Source organism: Gracilinanus agilis, chromosome X (assembly GCF_016433145.1).
Source record: "Gracilinanus agilis isolate LMUSP501 chromosome X, AgileGrace, whole genome shotgun sequence".
NCBI lineage: Eukaryota > Metazoa > Chordata > Mammalia > Didelphimorphia > Didelphidae > Gracilinanus > Gracilinanus agilis.
Genome location: NC_058136.1, coordinates 71,140,463 through 71,155,598, shown reverse-complemented (window position 1 = coordinate 71,155,598; position 15,136 = coordinate 71,140,463). Strand labels below are relative to the sequence as shown.

The window sequence follows — 15,136 nt, the reverse complement described above, 5'->3', positions numbered from 1 at the left end:
GGAGGACTGGCACTAGATCAGAGAGAACCTCAAAGTGCCGAAGACAGAGGCGCTTTGGCCTCGGGCCCTTGGCCATCCTGGAAGTTTGGGGGTGAGAGAAGAACCTCGTGGGAGGGTACCAGGTGGGTTGGAGGGGGCAAGATGCCAGGCCGTGGGGTTAGTTTATATCTAAAGGGATGACTACCCCCGCCCCCTTCCATTCACAATCCATAAGGACGGTAGGAAGCTGGTCATTCTGTTCTAGTGTGCACTGGAAGTATCTAGGTCAAGCAGTGGTGGCGTGGCCTGGGAACTGGAGGCCGTGAGGGTGCCCGCTCCATGGAATGGGACCGGAGGCTCCTTGGGAATCCCTGGCTAGCAATTTGGGTTTTCTCTAAATATACTTGGATTTCTCCAAAGCAAATACCAAAAGGGAGGGAACAACCAGTTCGATAATAATCAGCAAAGGGCCGCGAGGTGGCTCGTTGGACAGAAAGCCAGGCCTGGAGACAGAAAGTCCTGGGTTCAAATATTCCTAGCTGTGTGACCCTGGGCAAACCCCAATTGGCTAGCTCTTAAGTAAGGGTTTTAAACTAGTAGTAAGAAGAACACTTTTAAGTTCTGCAAAGTGCCTTAAGTGTTAGCTCTTGTGTACTTCACAACGACCCTGATGGAGGATGAGGAAACTGAGGCTAAGACTTCAAGTGACTCGATTCGATTCAGTAAAATATTAGGCTCCACTTACTACCCAGGATAAGCTATGATGGGGGAGGTACTTTGTGTCCCTTCCTTCCTCTCCCCTCTGGCCAGACTAGTGGGGGAAAACAGGGCTACGCTTATTTTATCAATGGGGGGCTGAGGCCCCAGGAGAGTTTAGGGACCTACCCAAGGTCATCCCATTCATTTGTGGAAGAGCCAGAAGTGGCATCCAGTTGAGGGTTCTTTCCCACAGTCTCTGTCCTTGAAAGGGTTCAGTTCAGGGCACATCGGGCAGCACTTCCAAAATTAGGGGCATGGAGAGGTTGGGGCGCTCAGGGAAGTTTACCTGAGCCGCGAGCTGTGGAGATAGTGTGGAGACAGGGTAGAGTAGTTCCCCACTAGAAGGGCCAACGAGCTCTCGGAAGCTTGGCCTTTGGTCAAATCCCTCCACCTTCTTTGAGGGGGCCTTTAAAGAGCCATTCCCGTCTCGAAGGTGACATCCAAATGGGGAGCGGCGGGGCGCCAACTTGCCCATGACATAGAAGGGGAAACCCACAATCCGAGCAAGGCATGTTTATCAGCAGGGATGGGAGAGCCCAAGGGTCCTTGGGCTAAATCCAGCCCTAGGCTTCATTTCAGTCTGCCCACGGGGCGAACGGGTGCCAAGTCACAAGATTTCAATCTGGAATAGATTGTAGAGATCCAACCCAGTTAAAAGGGTTTGTGTTTACAATTCTACTTTTATTAGGCACCTACCGTATGCCAGGGACTTCGCCAGGGATCCAAAGAGAAGGGACGATGGGGAAAGTAGGGGCTAATCTGAGGACAAAGGCAGGAAATGGACAGTTTGGGCACGGCTGCCCAGAGGTGGTCTCCTCAGAGGGCAGATGGCATAGTGCAGTGAGCAGTTTCACTGGGCCTACCCCAACCTACTCCTCTCAACAACTTCAAAACTCTGGGCGGGAGCCCTGGCAGTAGGCCTTGAAGATGGAGTGACCCTGAGATAGCACAGGATACAAGATCAGGTGCCAAGCTGGCAGCTTCATTGCTCTCCATTGGAGAGGAGTGGCTGTGGTCTCTGCCTTGAGGGGGCAGGTAAAGACCAGAGGGCAGGCCGTTTGGGTGAGCAGAGCCCGCCCAACCCCAAAAGTCAAGAAATAGGCCAGAAACCTAAGTGAACAGGGAAGGGAGGAGTGTCACTAGCAGAGCCCAGGAAACGGGGAACAACCAGGCCAGTTGGATGGGGCCCTGTGGCCTTTCAGACCTGGAAACGTGGGCGGGAACCGATGGAAAGTCTGGAGCAGAGGTTGGCAAGGAGGCGAAATTGGGAGGATGAGAAGGGGGGGCTTGACCTAAGGAGTTGAGGCGACTGAGGCTGGGCTAAGCCCCAGTAGTTGGCTTTGGGATGCTGATGTGACATCTGGATGCAGATGCCCAGTTGTTGATTAGGGTCGGCTATCTGGGAGCCGTGAGATCATCTTGGAACTCGGGCCAGAGCAACCAGAGTACACGGAGGGAGGAGAGGCCTAGGAGATTGGATCAGGGTGGCATGGACACTCGCCTGGCACCCTCCTCCCACTTGGGTGGCGCCGAAGCAAAGAGAGCAGCCGTTTGAAAAATGACATGTCTTTATTGCTATGTTTGCAGGTGGCTTTTTAGCAGTCACAATGTCCCAGGGCCCCCCAAGACTTGGGAGCGGGAACGGTCTCCGCAGGGGCCCATTTTGGCTGTCGAGAGTTTTTGACACAGACAAAGAGGGTTAAAGCTTCTATGTGGAAGACTGGAAAGTATATGCAAAGTGCATCAGACATAGAAGGGGGGCACACTGGCAGGGGTTATCTCTGAGGCACCCGAGGGTGCCCCTTTCTTCCCCAGATCTACTACCCTCCCCTTCCTGGGATGCCATTCAGGGAAGGGGCCAGAATGGGGAGGGATGAATCTGGACAGTGGCACCATGGGCTGTGCCAGGCTGGTGTTTTGGGAGACACCCCTTCCCTCCAGGCCTCGAGACCTAGAATACTGGGCACCATGCCACAGGCAGGCAGCATCGCCGGGGAGGGGGCAGAAACAGGCATCCAGCCTCCCGGACTGGGACTCCCCTCGCCACTCTAGGTGGCGGCTTGAGGCAGAAGGGCCGGAGGACCGAAACCTGTGACAGAACCAGGATGGGAGGCTTTTTTTTTTTTTTCAGCTTTTTTTTTTTCTAACAAAATTAGATCTCTATCAAGCTCTCTTGGGGCTGGGGTGGAGGAGGGTTGTGTCTCTTTTTAGAAATATACAGGCAGAAATCACTCTTCTCTTTAGAGTTTTTACAAAATGTGCAAAATACAAGTCTTCTTTGCCCGCGGGCATAATTTACACCTGGTACTCTCAATCCCATATATATAGATATATATATACTGTATATACACGGATTGTATATAGCTATATACTGTATATATATATAACCACTGTATATATGTACACATGCGCACGCAGTCACGCCACCCACCCACCCATGCACGCACACACACCGGAATCTGGGGGGATTGGGGCTCGAGGGGTGACTCCCACCCAACAAGCTCTCCCAACTAGCATGATCTGGGGGGGAAAGGGGGTGGGGAATGGACTCAAATTGGTTGCCCCCCTTACACACAAGGTGCAGCTGGCTCCCACGTAGGATGGGAGGGGACCTGATTGGAGTTGAGGCCCAGGAGGTCTGAGAGACAGAGAGAGAGACAGAGACAGAGAGAGTCCCATCCACCAAAATTTAAAAAAAAAAAAAAGGCTTGATAGGAGGGGTGGCTCCTCTGTTGGGAGGACCTAAGGGGAACAGGTCCCTGCTCCCCGAGCGGGGGAAGGGGGTTCGGGTAGGCGGAAAGCTCTCACTTTGCCACCAACTAGACTAGGTGCCATGGGTGGGGTGGGGTCTTGATTTGGTGGGTAGTTTTTTTTTTTTTTTTTTTTTTTTTTAATTTTCTACTTTTTTTTTGGTGTTTTATCTTAAAAAAAGAAAGAAAAGACCAGTTGAACTCAAGCACGCATACACCGTACTGTGGCCCCAGCCTGACCCGGGTCCCCTCTATTCAGGATCATACAGAAAAGGCTCCCCCTCCCCAGGGTCTCAGTGAGGGGGGTTGAAAGGAGTGAGAGGGGGTTTTACTATGGCTACAAGAAGGGAGGCTGGTGAGGGGTGGGTAGGCAAAAGAGGGAGAGCACTGGCCGTCTCTCCCTGTTGGCTTTGGGCACTCAGGGCGGAGGCAGGTGCCCCCTTCCTGCCCCCCCCCACCCCGGGCAGGTCACATGACACTCTCCACCACGATGACCTTGCTGCTCTCAGACACCGGGGTCAGGGTGGTCAGGCCCCTGACATCAGAGTCCTGAGCCTTGTACTCCAAGTGATGGAGACCCCACACTGGCTGGGTCAGGTCTCGCCAACGCTAAAGAAGGGCAGAGGAGCGTTAGTTCCTCCCCACCGATGGCCCATTTCCTACCTAGTCTACCTAGTCTCCCAGCAGTCTGACCCCAGCTTCTCCCATGGGCCTGCCCACTTCAACCTCCCATCCTTCCTGACCCCCAGGGCACTCCCCACAGCACCCATTGCCCCTCCTAGAGGTAAGGACTTCCCCAGGACACAGTTGGTCCAGATTCTTTCGCCTGCCCCCTCCCCAACATGTGCCAGCCCAGCTGCCACTCTGTGGGGAGCCTCTCCCTGGGCCCCAGGGGCTGCTCTGCTACTTGCCATTGTTATTTCTGCCCGTCTCTCCAGCCAGACTGGGAACTCTGGTTCCCAGGGAGCAGGAACTCCCCAGGGACAGTGTCTGGGTTCTTAAATAGGCAAGCACTCAGTAGGTAGCTTGGCCTGGTGGCACACTTAGCCCCAAGGGCTCAGCTTCCTAATGGGCAAAAGGGAAGAATCCCAAGGCTCCAAAGAGACACCGGATGGACTTGGGTTGGTCTATACCTATAGGCTACGGGTTCCCCACTAGTCAAGGGCTGTGTATTCCCGCAGAAATGACTTTCTGGAGACTGACCTCAATGAATGTCCCTTTGGCCCCTAGAAGGTGATAAAGGAGGTAAAGCGGCACACACAGCATGGAGGAGAAGGCGAAGCACCAGCCCACGGCTTCGCCCCACCATGGGTACACATAGGTGGTGTTGTACACGAGTGGCTTGTAGTACACCACGTTGAAGGTGAAGATGCCCTGGGCGGGGGGGAAACCGAGGGAGTCTAACAGTCACGCTTGTCACTCAGCAGCCCCTGGCTGTAACACCCCAGGCCTCCCCGCCTCCCTCCACCTCCAGTGATCCTTCGGTCACATCCCGCATGCCCCCCCCCTCCATCGCTTCCCCCCAGCTAGCTGTTACCATGCAGACCAGTGGGGTGAAGAAGGACCAGCACCATTTCATCCAAGGGGAAGGCCGGTAGCCAATCATACAGGCAACATCGTCCATGAACCGGTCAGCACCTAGGAGGGAATAGGTTTGGAAGGAGGAAGAAAAGGCCGGCCCATGTGGTCTCTCCAGGCTGCCCCATCTGGCCCACCCTCTTCCCCACCCTGGGCTCCCGTTCTTCCATTTACCATAAACCCAGGCAACCACTGCACACTCCCAGAAAGCCTGCCACAGCAAGGTCATACCGCTGGCCGAGTAGTAGTCAAACAGCTGGAAGACGTACATGCCGCCCTTGGGGGAGGTGGAGGAGGAACAGAAATGGAGGTCAGGTGGAAGAGTTCAGGACTGTTGCCTGTCCTCTCCCCTCCCCTGCCACCCCTCCAACTTACTTCGGTAACCATGGAGAGGTCGATGATGAAGCAGACCACGCAACACAGGGCTACAGAGATCTCCCGATGGAACCGGAAATAGTAGGAGGCCGGGAGGAGATCCAGGAGGCCAGTGATGAACCCTTCTACCCCTACGAACTGCAGTGCAGTGGGAGACAAGACAGCTTAGAGCAGTGATGGGCAACCTTTTGAGCCCCCAAAACCGAGCATCACTCAGGCGCTGCGACACTTCACGGTATTTATAGTCGAAATAACAAAAATGTAGAATTGAACTATCCGACTGTACTTACTAAACCAAAAATAGGTAAATGAATAGAGGTCGAATTGCCATCTAGAGGGCACCGTGTCTACACTACACTACAGCCTATGTTTCGGCCTCGGCAGGCGGCCCCATACTCCTCTGTATGTGGCCGCGTGTCAGGCAACGGCTACGCGTGTCAGCGCTGACACGCGTCATAGGTTTGCCAACCAGTGGCTGCAGATGGAGACCAGCGATCTTGACCAGGGCCAGAAATTTTGTCTTTTTGCTTTTCTTTTGCTTTAGATTGAGATGTATTTCAAAAGACAAAACAACTGGTGGCTGGCTTGGGCTCTCCTATCCACCACCCCACCTCTCTGGGACCCACCTGGCTGTCCAAGCCGAGCAGCAGTAACATGAAGAAGAAGAGGGCAGCCCAGAGTGGGGCCATAGGCATCAGGGTGACGGCCCGAGGATAGGCGATGAAGGCCAGCCCCGGTCCTGTTGGATTGACAGAAGAGACATGGAGAGGCTTGCTCATCAGAACCTCCTACTGTGGTCCCCCACCAATGGTGAGACTGGGTACTTCCTGGGCTGAGTGAGCAGGGATTTACGGTGGGCAGCCCCCTCTGGAACAGCACAGGCTTCCTTAGGCACGTTCTTCAAGCCACTGACCAGCAGTTGACATTTTGCTTCTTGCCCACCCCTCTATTATCTTGACCTGTTTACCCAAGGACCCAAGAGGCCTTAGCTCCTAGCTCATCAAGTCCCTATACACCCATGATCCATTCCCCCCCAACCCCATCAGAATCTGATGACTGTGGCCTTCCATTCCCCTCCTCCAGCCTGACATCTGATCCCTAACCAAGGAGGGGCAGCTGGTCTGCAGCAGCTGCTGAAACCAGAGAGGTCACCCATTAACCCTTGGGGCAGCACAGCAGGGGCCGGAGGAAGAGACTGCTGGACCACAGCACCCCCCTGCTCTCCTCCCTTCTGTCAGGATCGCACACCTGGAAACCAGCAGCCAGAGCTTCAGGGATGCTCCTTCCCTCTACTCGATACCCCACCCTGGCCCACAGACATTTTTTAAACAAATGAGCCTTTCCTCCTGGCTTCCTCACCCAGCGGGAGTGCCCTGCAGAACATGTTTAGAGGAAAAGGCCTCCTTATGGGCTCCTGGGGCAGGAGCTCAGCCCTCGAGCCTAGCTTGACTCCAGGCCGACGGACCCTCGCCCAACTTCCTGAGTTCTGGTTTGCTGTAGGACACCCCGCACTGGGCCTCAGCGCAACTTTCTTCCAGAGGGATAACAGGGCCAGGGTGGCGCCCTCCAGCAGGCAAGAAAACGGGCCCGTTCCTGTGCTTGAAATGTTAGCTCCTGTTACCACCCAGGCTCTGGCTGCCACCCACATGTGTAGGGCTCACCACTGCTGGTTGGAGGAGGCCACTTAATCCAACATCCTCTCCCATCCCTTCCACACTTTACAGGAGGAGTGGAAGCCCAGAAAGTGATTTGATGAAGGGCATGTAGCACTAAGAAGTTCCAGGTGGCAAGCCTGCCCAGGGTTACACAGGAGCAGAGCCAAGTCAAGCTCCCTGACCCAATGCCCTTTCCTCTGGACTACAGCATGTATGTGCCCATTGAGGGGCGCCTGGGTTCAATACTGGCTCTTCCATGGGTCCCCCGTGCGACCTCGGGCAGGTCTCAACCTCCCTAGGCATCTCAGTTTCTTCTTATAAGCTGGGGGGGGGGGGAGAGGAGAGGGTGGCACAACTCTCAATATCTGCACAGGAGGGGGGTAAAAGGGATCGGATTGGCTGGCTCCCCTGCCCAGCAGCCCCTCACACACCTGACTCGGCCACCTTGGAGATGTGCACGCCCTGTTCTGTGGCCATGAAGCCCAGGATGGAGAACACCACGAAGCCAGCGAAGAAGCTGGTGCCGCTGTTGATGAGTGCCAGTATGATGGCATCCCTGGGACACAGAGAGGAGTTAGCATAGGCTGCTTTGGCCCAGGTGACCTCCTAACTTCCCTCAGTATGGGGCGGCTGCTTACTTGTAGCAGTTGTTGTTAAACCGATTGTAGCTTCCCAGGGCAGTGAGTGCCCCCAGGCCGATGGCATAGGAAAAGAAGATCTGTGTGCCAGCATCGATCCATACCTAAGGGGGGGGGGGACAAGGAGCAAGAGGTCAGGAGGCCCAGGGGCCAAGGTGACCTTGGCATGCATGGCACCCAGCCCAGGCCTAGGAGTCGTGCCCTTTCTGTTTTAGGCCTGACCACACAAGGGCTCTCAGTTTCCTTTGTACGAGGGGTGGGAGAATACCCAGCTCAGAGGGCAAGCACTGGGGCTGGGGCTGGGGCTGGGGCTGGGCCTGGGCGGGCACCTCCTCTCCCAGTGCCCCGGGCAGTCCCGACTAGAAGCTCCTAGTTTCCTGGTCTGCTTCTGAGGGCCATTTTCACAGTCAATCCTGTGTTTGTGGCAGGAAATGTCCGACTCGGGCCTCTGGCTGGCGGGGGAGGTGGGGGTGGAGGACTTTGGCCCTGGGGGTGGGCGACTCACCTGTGGAGACCCCAGCTTCGACCAATCAGGCTTGAGATAGTAGATGATGCCGTCCAATGCTCCTGGCAGCATGACTCCCCTCACCAGCAGGACAAGGAGGACGACATACGGGAATGTAGCAGTGAAATAAACAATCTGGAAAACCCAGCACCAAGGTCAGAGCCCCCGCCGTGACCAAGCTGGGCTTCTGCCTCCTCCAGCAAGCCGGGGCTCCCGCCTTTCCCTGCTCCCTCCTGGGACCTGCTGGGGGGGGGGTGAGGAGGGAGTGGGGAGGGGGGCCTGGCTCTTGGGCCACACTGGGAGGTCCGCTGGGAGGGCTCGGGGCTTCTAAGCCTCCCTCCCTCCCCCCCCTCCTCTGAGCAGCTGCCCCGGCTCAGAACCTCTCAGAATCTTGAGTCTGGCCCGGAGGCTCCTCCAGTGGGGCCCCCAGGCCTTGGCTGCCTTTGTTTGAGAGTTCACCTGTTCTCTCATCTTCCCCCGCGCCCAGCCTCTCTCCTTCATTGTCTAAGCAGACTGAGGAGGACCGGGAGGCAGCCGGGATCCCCCTTGGTCCTGGCCGTGACAATGGGGACAATGGGGTCCCCGACTAAGACGCCAGGGAGGCAGCTCTGACCTTTGTCCCTCCTTCCCCCACTGGATGGAGAATCCAGGCCAGGGGCTGGGTCGGTCCTGGGGCCTCTCCTGCTGGGGGGGGGGGAGGGCAGGAGGGATGCCAGTGCCACCCCCTACCCCTGCCCACTTGGCCGGGGAGAGGGGGGGGGCTAGGAGCAGGGCCGTGCTCTTCCTCCCCTCCCCCAACAGGGCTGGGACTGGGAAAGGGGCCAGGATGGAGCATTGTTGGGCTGTTGCTGTGGAGACAGCATCCATAGCCCAGCCTGGGAGGCTGAGTGGGGAGAGCCTGGCCCTGGGAGCAGGGCGCCAGTTACCTTTCCGGTTGACTTGACTCCCTTCCAGACACAGAAGTAGACCAAAACCCAACAGGCCAGGAGGCAGAGGGTCACCTCCCAGTTGAGATCCCCAGGCACCTCCAGCCCGGAAGACAGGCGAAGGACTTTCCTTCTGGAAGGGGAGAGGTCGAGAGGATGAAGGGCTGGCCCTGAGCCCTTCCCCCCTCCTCTCCTTCCCTCCCAGGGGCCGGGCTGGGGGCGCGAGGGGAGACTCACTCCCAGAACTCGATGACGGGGGAGCGCCGATCGGACAGCTGGTCACAGGTGAGGTTAGCCACGCTGCCGTTGGCGCAGTCTTCCAGGCGGAAGATCTCCACACACTCCGGGCTGTTCCAGCTGTGCCCGCAGGAGGCCCAGGGCAGGGAGGCCGTGAAGGACTTCACCAGGTAGTAGAAACCCCAAGCCAGCACCATAATGTAGTAAGTGTTGCAGTAGAAGACTATCACCATGGAGGCAAAGCCCAGGCCTGCAGGGCAGAGGAAGGCCATTGGAGGGGGCTCCACAGGCTCCAGCTGGCCCACCCAGCCCCAGGGGGGGGCCTCTCCGGGAGAGGGAGCCCTGCTCCTCCAAGAGTCCAACCTTTGAAGAGGGGACAGATGTTCCAAACGTTGATGCTGCCAGCTTTCATGAACTGGCCCAGGGAGATCTCCAGGAAGAAGATGGGGATCCCTCCCAGCAGAGCAATCAGAAGATAGGGGATAAGGAATACTCCTGTCAGGGGAGAAACAACCACATCCAGGGTCACAGCCTGCCCACGGAGATCTGGGTTCGAATTTCCCAGCTGGGTAACTCTGGGTCGCTAAAGTTCCCTGTTATTTCTTTATAAAATACTGTATATTATTGGTTCTAAGGCAGAAGAGCCAGGTGGGCTACAACATGGAGGTTAAGGGACTTGCCCAGGGTCACACAGCCAAGGAAGTGTTTGAGGCTGGATTTGGGCCTGACTCTCAATCCACTAAGTCCACCTAGCTGCCCCTCACGTTCCCTATTTATAGTATTAGAGTTTGGTGTATTAGTTTCCTATTTTTAAAAAGGAAAATGACCTCCCAGGATGGCTCTACAGATCAATGAGGTCTTATCTTAGCCCTATAAGGCTGAATGGGGAAGAATGGGTTGAAGGGAGGGTACCCAGGTGGCTCAGTGGATTGAGAGCCAGGCCCAGAGGGTTCAAAACCAGTCTCAGACACTTCCTGGCTGTGTGACCCTGGGCAAGTCACTTTGCCCCCATTGCCCAGCCCTCACAACTCTTCTGCCTTGGAACTGACAGAGTCTATAGATCCTAAGACAGAAGAGAAGGGCGAAAAGAAAAGAATTGCTCCTTACCTTCTAAGATAAAAGGCAGAGTTTAAAAAAAAATGAATTGAACGGGTTGAGGGCTATCCAGAAAGCCTTCCCCCTGCCCCACCAGTCTCAGCCTCGTTGCCGAAGGGCCTCTCTTCCAGGAAGGCCACTTGGGCAACTAATGCTATTCCTCCCTGCAGCCTATCAGGGCCAGTCTATTGAGGGCATTGCTGGTCTGTTCTTTGGTCTTGAGTGGGCAAACTTGGAAGCATCAAGAGGCACCAGCTGTGCCCAGAGACAATCAGATCTCTCCATGCTGGTGGCTGATGGCAATTTCGCAAAACTCAGACCTCCTGGTTTTTGACTAGGGGGAGAGGTGCAGGGAGAGAGAACAGGATGATACGGAAGGATGGCAACAGACAGTGCTAGATGAGCCGCAGAGCGATTGAGTAACTACATGGCCAACTTTGCCCTGAAGAAGAGATAAAGACAATCTGTACTTCCCGCCACCCCCACCCACCTTTAGTAGAGGTGGAGATCTCTGGGGATGAAATATATTTCAATGTGTGAGAGAGAGAGAGAGGGGGAGAGAGACAGAGACAGAGGGAGAGAAGAAGAGAGGGAGACAAGAGAGACAGAGAAAGAGAGAAACAGAGATAGGAGAGAGAAAGACAGAAGAGGGAGAGAAACAGAAAGAGAAAGAGAAAAGGGTGAGAAACAAAGAGACAGAGACGAGAGACAGAAACAGAGAAGAGATAGAAGAGAGGGAGACAGAGAAGAGAGACAAGAAAAAAGAGATAGAGGGAGAGAAAGAGACAGGAGAAAGAGGGACAGAGACAAGCGAGAAAGAGACAGAAACAGAGAGAGATAGGAGAGAGGGAGACAGAAGAGACAAGAGAAAAAGAGATAGAGGGAGAGAAAGAGACAGGAGAAAGAGGGACAGAGACAAGAGAGACAGAAAGAAAGAGACAGAAACAGAGATAGGAGAGAGGGAGACAGAAGAGACAAGAGAAAAAGAGATAGAGGGAGAGAAAGAGACAGAGGAGAAAGAGGGACAGAGACAAGAGAGACAGAGAGAAAGAAAGAGACAGAAAGAGAGATAGGAGAGAGGGAGAAAGACAGACAGAAACAGAGAGAAAGAAAAAACAGATAGGCAGAGAAAGAGAAAGGGAGGAGAGAGAGACTGAGAAAAAGAAAGAGGGAGAGAAAGAGACAGAGAGGAGAAAGGAGAGAAACAGAAAGAAATAAGAGAAATTCCAGTGAAGAGTGCCCCCCAGTCTACACTGGGTACTACTACTCCTGGCATTCCTATGCCAGCTACAGGATTCTAGAGAGGATTCCGAGAAACCAGCTCTATATGCCAGCTATAGCAATGGACTGGAAAGCTGGAAAGCCCTGGGTTTGAATCTTGCCTAGCAGTGTGACCATGGGCAAACCACCCACTGAGCCTGTTTCCTTTCTGTAAGACCGGAAGATTATGGGGAGGCTCTGGCTAGGGGACAGATGGCCCGGGTGTTTTTGGAAACAAGTGCTATCAAAATGTCCCTCCCAAGGGGGCAGCTGGGTAACTCAGTGGATTGAGAACCAAGCCTAGAGACGGGAGGTCCTAGGTTCAAATCTGGCCTCAGACACTTCCCAGCCATGTGATCCTGGGCAAGTCACTTGACTCCCATTGCCCCCCTCCAAAAAAAAAATCCCTCCCAACTGGGAGAGGCAGCTTGGCCCAATGGCTAGAGCATTGACTTCTGAGTCAAGTCCAGGTCCCCATTCACATGGTGGCTGGCTGCTTCTAACACATGAACAGTGGCAGGTAGGGATTGGCATCCCCATTTTACAGCAAACAGGCTCAGAGAGCACTCTGCCCAGGGTCACAGCAAATAAAGTGCTCCAAGCAGGATTCAAACTCAGATCCTTCTTGACCTAAACTCCTGCGTGCCACCCAGTGGGCCACCTAGAGGCCATGTAGGAGAGAGAGGGTTTTTGTCTCAAACTGGAACTTTCCATTGGGTGACTTCTTGAGGAAGGCAAGAACAAGATCAGAAAACAAAGCACTGTGTGTGTAGAGATGCTGTCATCTGGGGCCCAGGGGAGAAATGACTTACCCAAGGTCACCTAGGACAATCAGGACAGGATCAAGATTCAGACCTAGGTTGACAACTCCCTGGCTCTTGGGAGGAGAGCAGTAGCTATTGGGAGTCCTAGAAGCCCCCTCCCTCCTGCCTGCAGTGGGGCTGCAGGGTACAATGAGGCCGAGTCCCTGCCTGGCAGCCACTGGATGGGGCTGGGGAGCTTGAAATTGGGGGGAGGGGGAAAGCATGGCCAGTGGCAGAGGGTGGTGAGGGGCAGGAAGAGCCAGCACCGAAGGGGTCTTCCTTCTTTTGTCCAGACCCCGCTCCAGCCCAGGCAGTTTGGGACAGATTCTGGGGAGGGCCACGGTGTGTGTGTGTGTGTGTGTGTGTGTGTGTGTGTGTGTGTGACTAAGGCAAGAGGCAGCAGGCAGGTACCCTGGCTGGTCATGATGCAACAGTCCCCAGTGAGCCAGGCTGCCTTAGCATCTTACTGCACACACACACACACACACACACACACACACACACACACACACACAGGTGGGTGTGAATGGCAGGAACCAGACAGAGCCCGAAGCAGATGGCCACCCAGAGCTCAGACCCCTCCAAAGGGTTTCAGGTCACACGTAATCCCTCCAAGACTGCCTGCCTGCCTCATGTGTCTGCGACACACTGCGTCATGTGACGCAACAGCCACGAGCATGCATGTGAGAGAGACCCACGCCAGGGGGAGGAGACAGCTGGCAGAGCAAGGGAGGGGCCCCAGGGTCCCACAACCTGGGCAGATGGAGGAAATGGAAAACTAGTCCTGAGGCCCAGATCCAGTGTGGGCTGGGGCAGGGGCCGGAGCCAGAGCCAAGAGAAGAGAGATGGAGAGAGGAGAGGAGAGGAGAGAGGGAGAAAAGAGAGAGAGAGAGAGAGCAGACAGGGAGAGACAAACCCGGGACAAGCAGGAGGCCCTGGCAGTGATGGAGTGTAGGGGAGCCAAACCGGTGGTCCCAGCTGGGGAGAAAGGAGGCACAGAGACCAGGCCCGGGCACAGAGGGCTGGGCTAGCAGCAGGGTCAAGGCCAAGGACAGTGAGTGGCCTGAAGGGGAGGGAGAGAGAAGCCACAGTGAAGTAAGTGTGCCCGGGCAGACAAGGCCGCCAGCTTCCGGGGCCAGCTTCCATCTCTCCTAATGCCCTTCTCTCTTCCCTGGCCAGACGTGTCCTGGGGCCACTGGGACCCCAAGCCCTCACGGCCCTGTTCCCAGTGGACAGCATCCTCCCACTGAAAGGCCCCCTCATCCGTGGGGGGCAGAGGATGCCTCCGGAAGTCTAATGAGCATGCCAAGAACATCTGGCCGAGTGTACCCTGTGATGCACGGTCCAGCCACGTTAATGCATTCACATGTAACAGCATGTAGATGAGCATAAAGGAGGAGGAACACATGCGTGCAAGTAAGTGTGTACGCATGTGTACAGAAATCAGGGCCTGTGCACCTAAGGGGGCCGAAGCAGCCGGGGTGCCCGGGCGGGTGGGCAGCCCTGGCCAGATAGAGCAGGTCATTGTGCAGGACAGGACAGGGTAGAAGGGATGTGCCCACACAGTGTGGCACTGTGGGCCCTGGGGTGGGGGGTCAGGCAGAGACTTACCTCCTAGAACTCTCCCAGGAGCCCATGCTCTTAAAGGGGCAGTCAGCCGCTGCTCCCCCCCCCCCCCACTCCCCATGGATTGAGGAAGGGGCCAAAGCCTTTGGAAAAAAGCCTTCTCTCTCCTTTCTATCCCCCCTCCCCCCAGCATCAGTTCCCCCAGCCATTAGGGTGGGCAGGGCAGTGCCAGCCAGTGAGCAGCAGGCCTGGGCCCACCCTGGCTGCATCTCCAGCCTTTGGTCCCGCCCCTGGGGAGCACGGAGGAGCACTGAAGCGCTGGGAGGGAGGGAGGGGGGCTGAGACCCTGGGCACCTGCCCCCTTCCCACCCATCTCCACAGAAGCCTTTTCCCCTCCCCTTCCGGGTCCTCCCTGGCCATGGACTTTGGCATCTCTGGGTTGGGATGGCTGGGGTGGGGAGGACCAGAGGGAGGAGGAGGAGGAAGGCCCCCGGCTGACCAGGGCAATGGAGGGCTGGCTGAGGAATGCAAGAGGGAAAGCAGGCTGGGAGGTGGGAAGCCAGGGAGGCGAAGGGCTGCTGGCGCGCCAGGGATGGAGCCCAGAGAGAGAGGGAGGCGAGGCTGCAGGGGCTGGGGCACACAGGCTGGCACAGGCCGGGCCTGGCATCCCGGAGGAGCCCAGCTGGCAGGGCCGGCGCACTCACCTCCGCCGTTCTTGTAGCACAGGTACGGGAAGCGCCAGACGTTGCCAAGGCCCACCGCGAAGCCCACACAGGACATGATGAAGTCCATCTGGCGGGTCCACGTCTCCCGCGGCGGGATGGCCAGGCCCGGGCCCGAGGTGCCCAGGCCGGCGGCCACCACCTCGGTCTTGATGGTGGGGGCTCCCTCGGCGGGGTCCAGAAGGGAGCCCTTCTTTTCCCTGGACACGCTGTAGATGCCGTTTTCTGCGGTCTTCTTCGCCATGGCCCCGCTACTAGGGCAGGGCTGGGCTGGGCTGGGCTGGGGGG

The 15,136-nt window shown here is 56.3% G+C and overlaps 1 protein-coding gene across 2 annotated transcripts; it reads right to left on the bottom strand.

Annotated features, from left to right (window-relative positions):
- Nucleotides 1-2,288: 2,288 nt before the first annotated feature.
- SLC6A8 (solute carrier family 6 member 8) lies at nucleotides 2,289-15,095 on the bottom strand. 2 transcript variants are annotated; one of them, XM_044682470.1, is made up of 13 exons: nucleotides 14,831-15,095; nucleotides 9,766-9,897; nucleotides 9,403-9,652; nucleotides 9,166-9,298; nucleotides 8,240-8,374; nucleotides 7,735-7,838; nucleotides 7,528-7,622; nucleotides 6,068-6,180; nucleotides 5,442-5,579; nucleotides 5,241-5,343; nucleotides 5,026-5,126; nucleotides 4,692-4,862; nucleotides 2,289-4,097 (listed from the first exon to the last, which is right to left on the bottom strand). In XM_044682470.1, the coding sequence occupies exons 1-13, from the start codon at nucleotides 15,090-15,092 to the stop codon at nucleotides 3,957-3,959; spliced, it is 1,878 nt and encodes a 625-aa protein (XP_044538405.1). In that variant the 5' UTR covers nucleotides 15,093-15,095; the 3' UTR covers nucleotides 2,289-3,956. The 2 variants fall into 2 exon arrangements, with proteins under 2 accessions (XP_044538405.1, XP_044538404.1); XM_044682469.1 differs by having other exon boundaries at nucleotides 7,528-7,652; nucleotides 14,831-15,092.
- Between the last annotated feature and the right edge of the window lie 41 nt (nucleotides 15,096-15,136).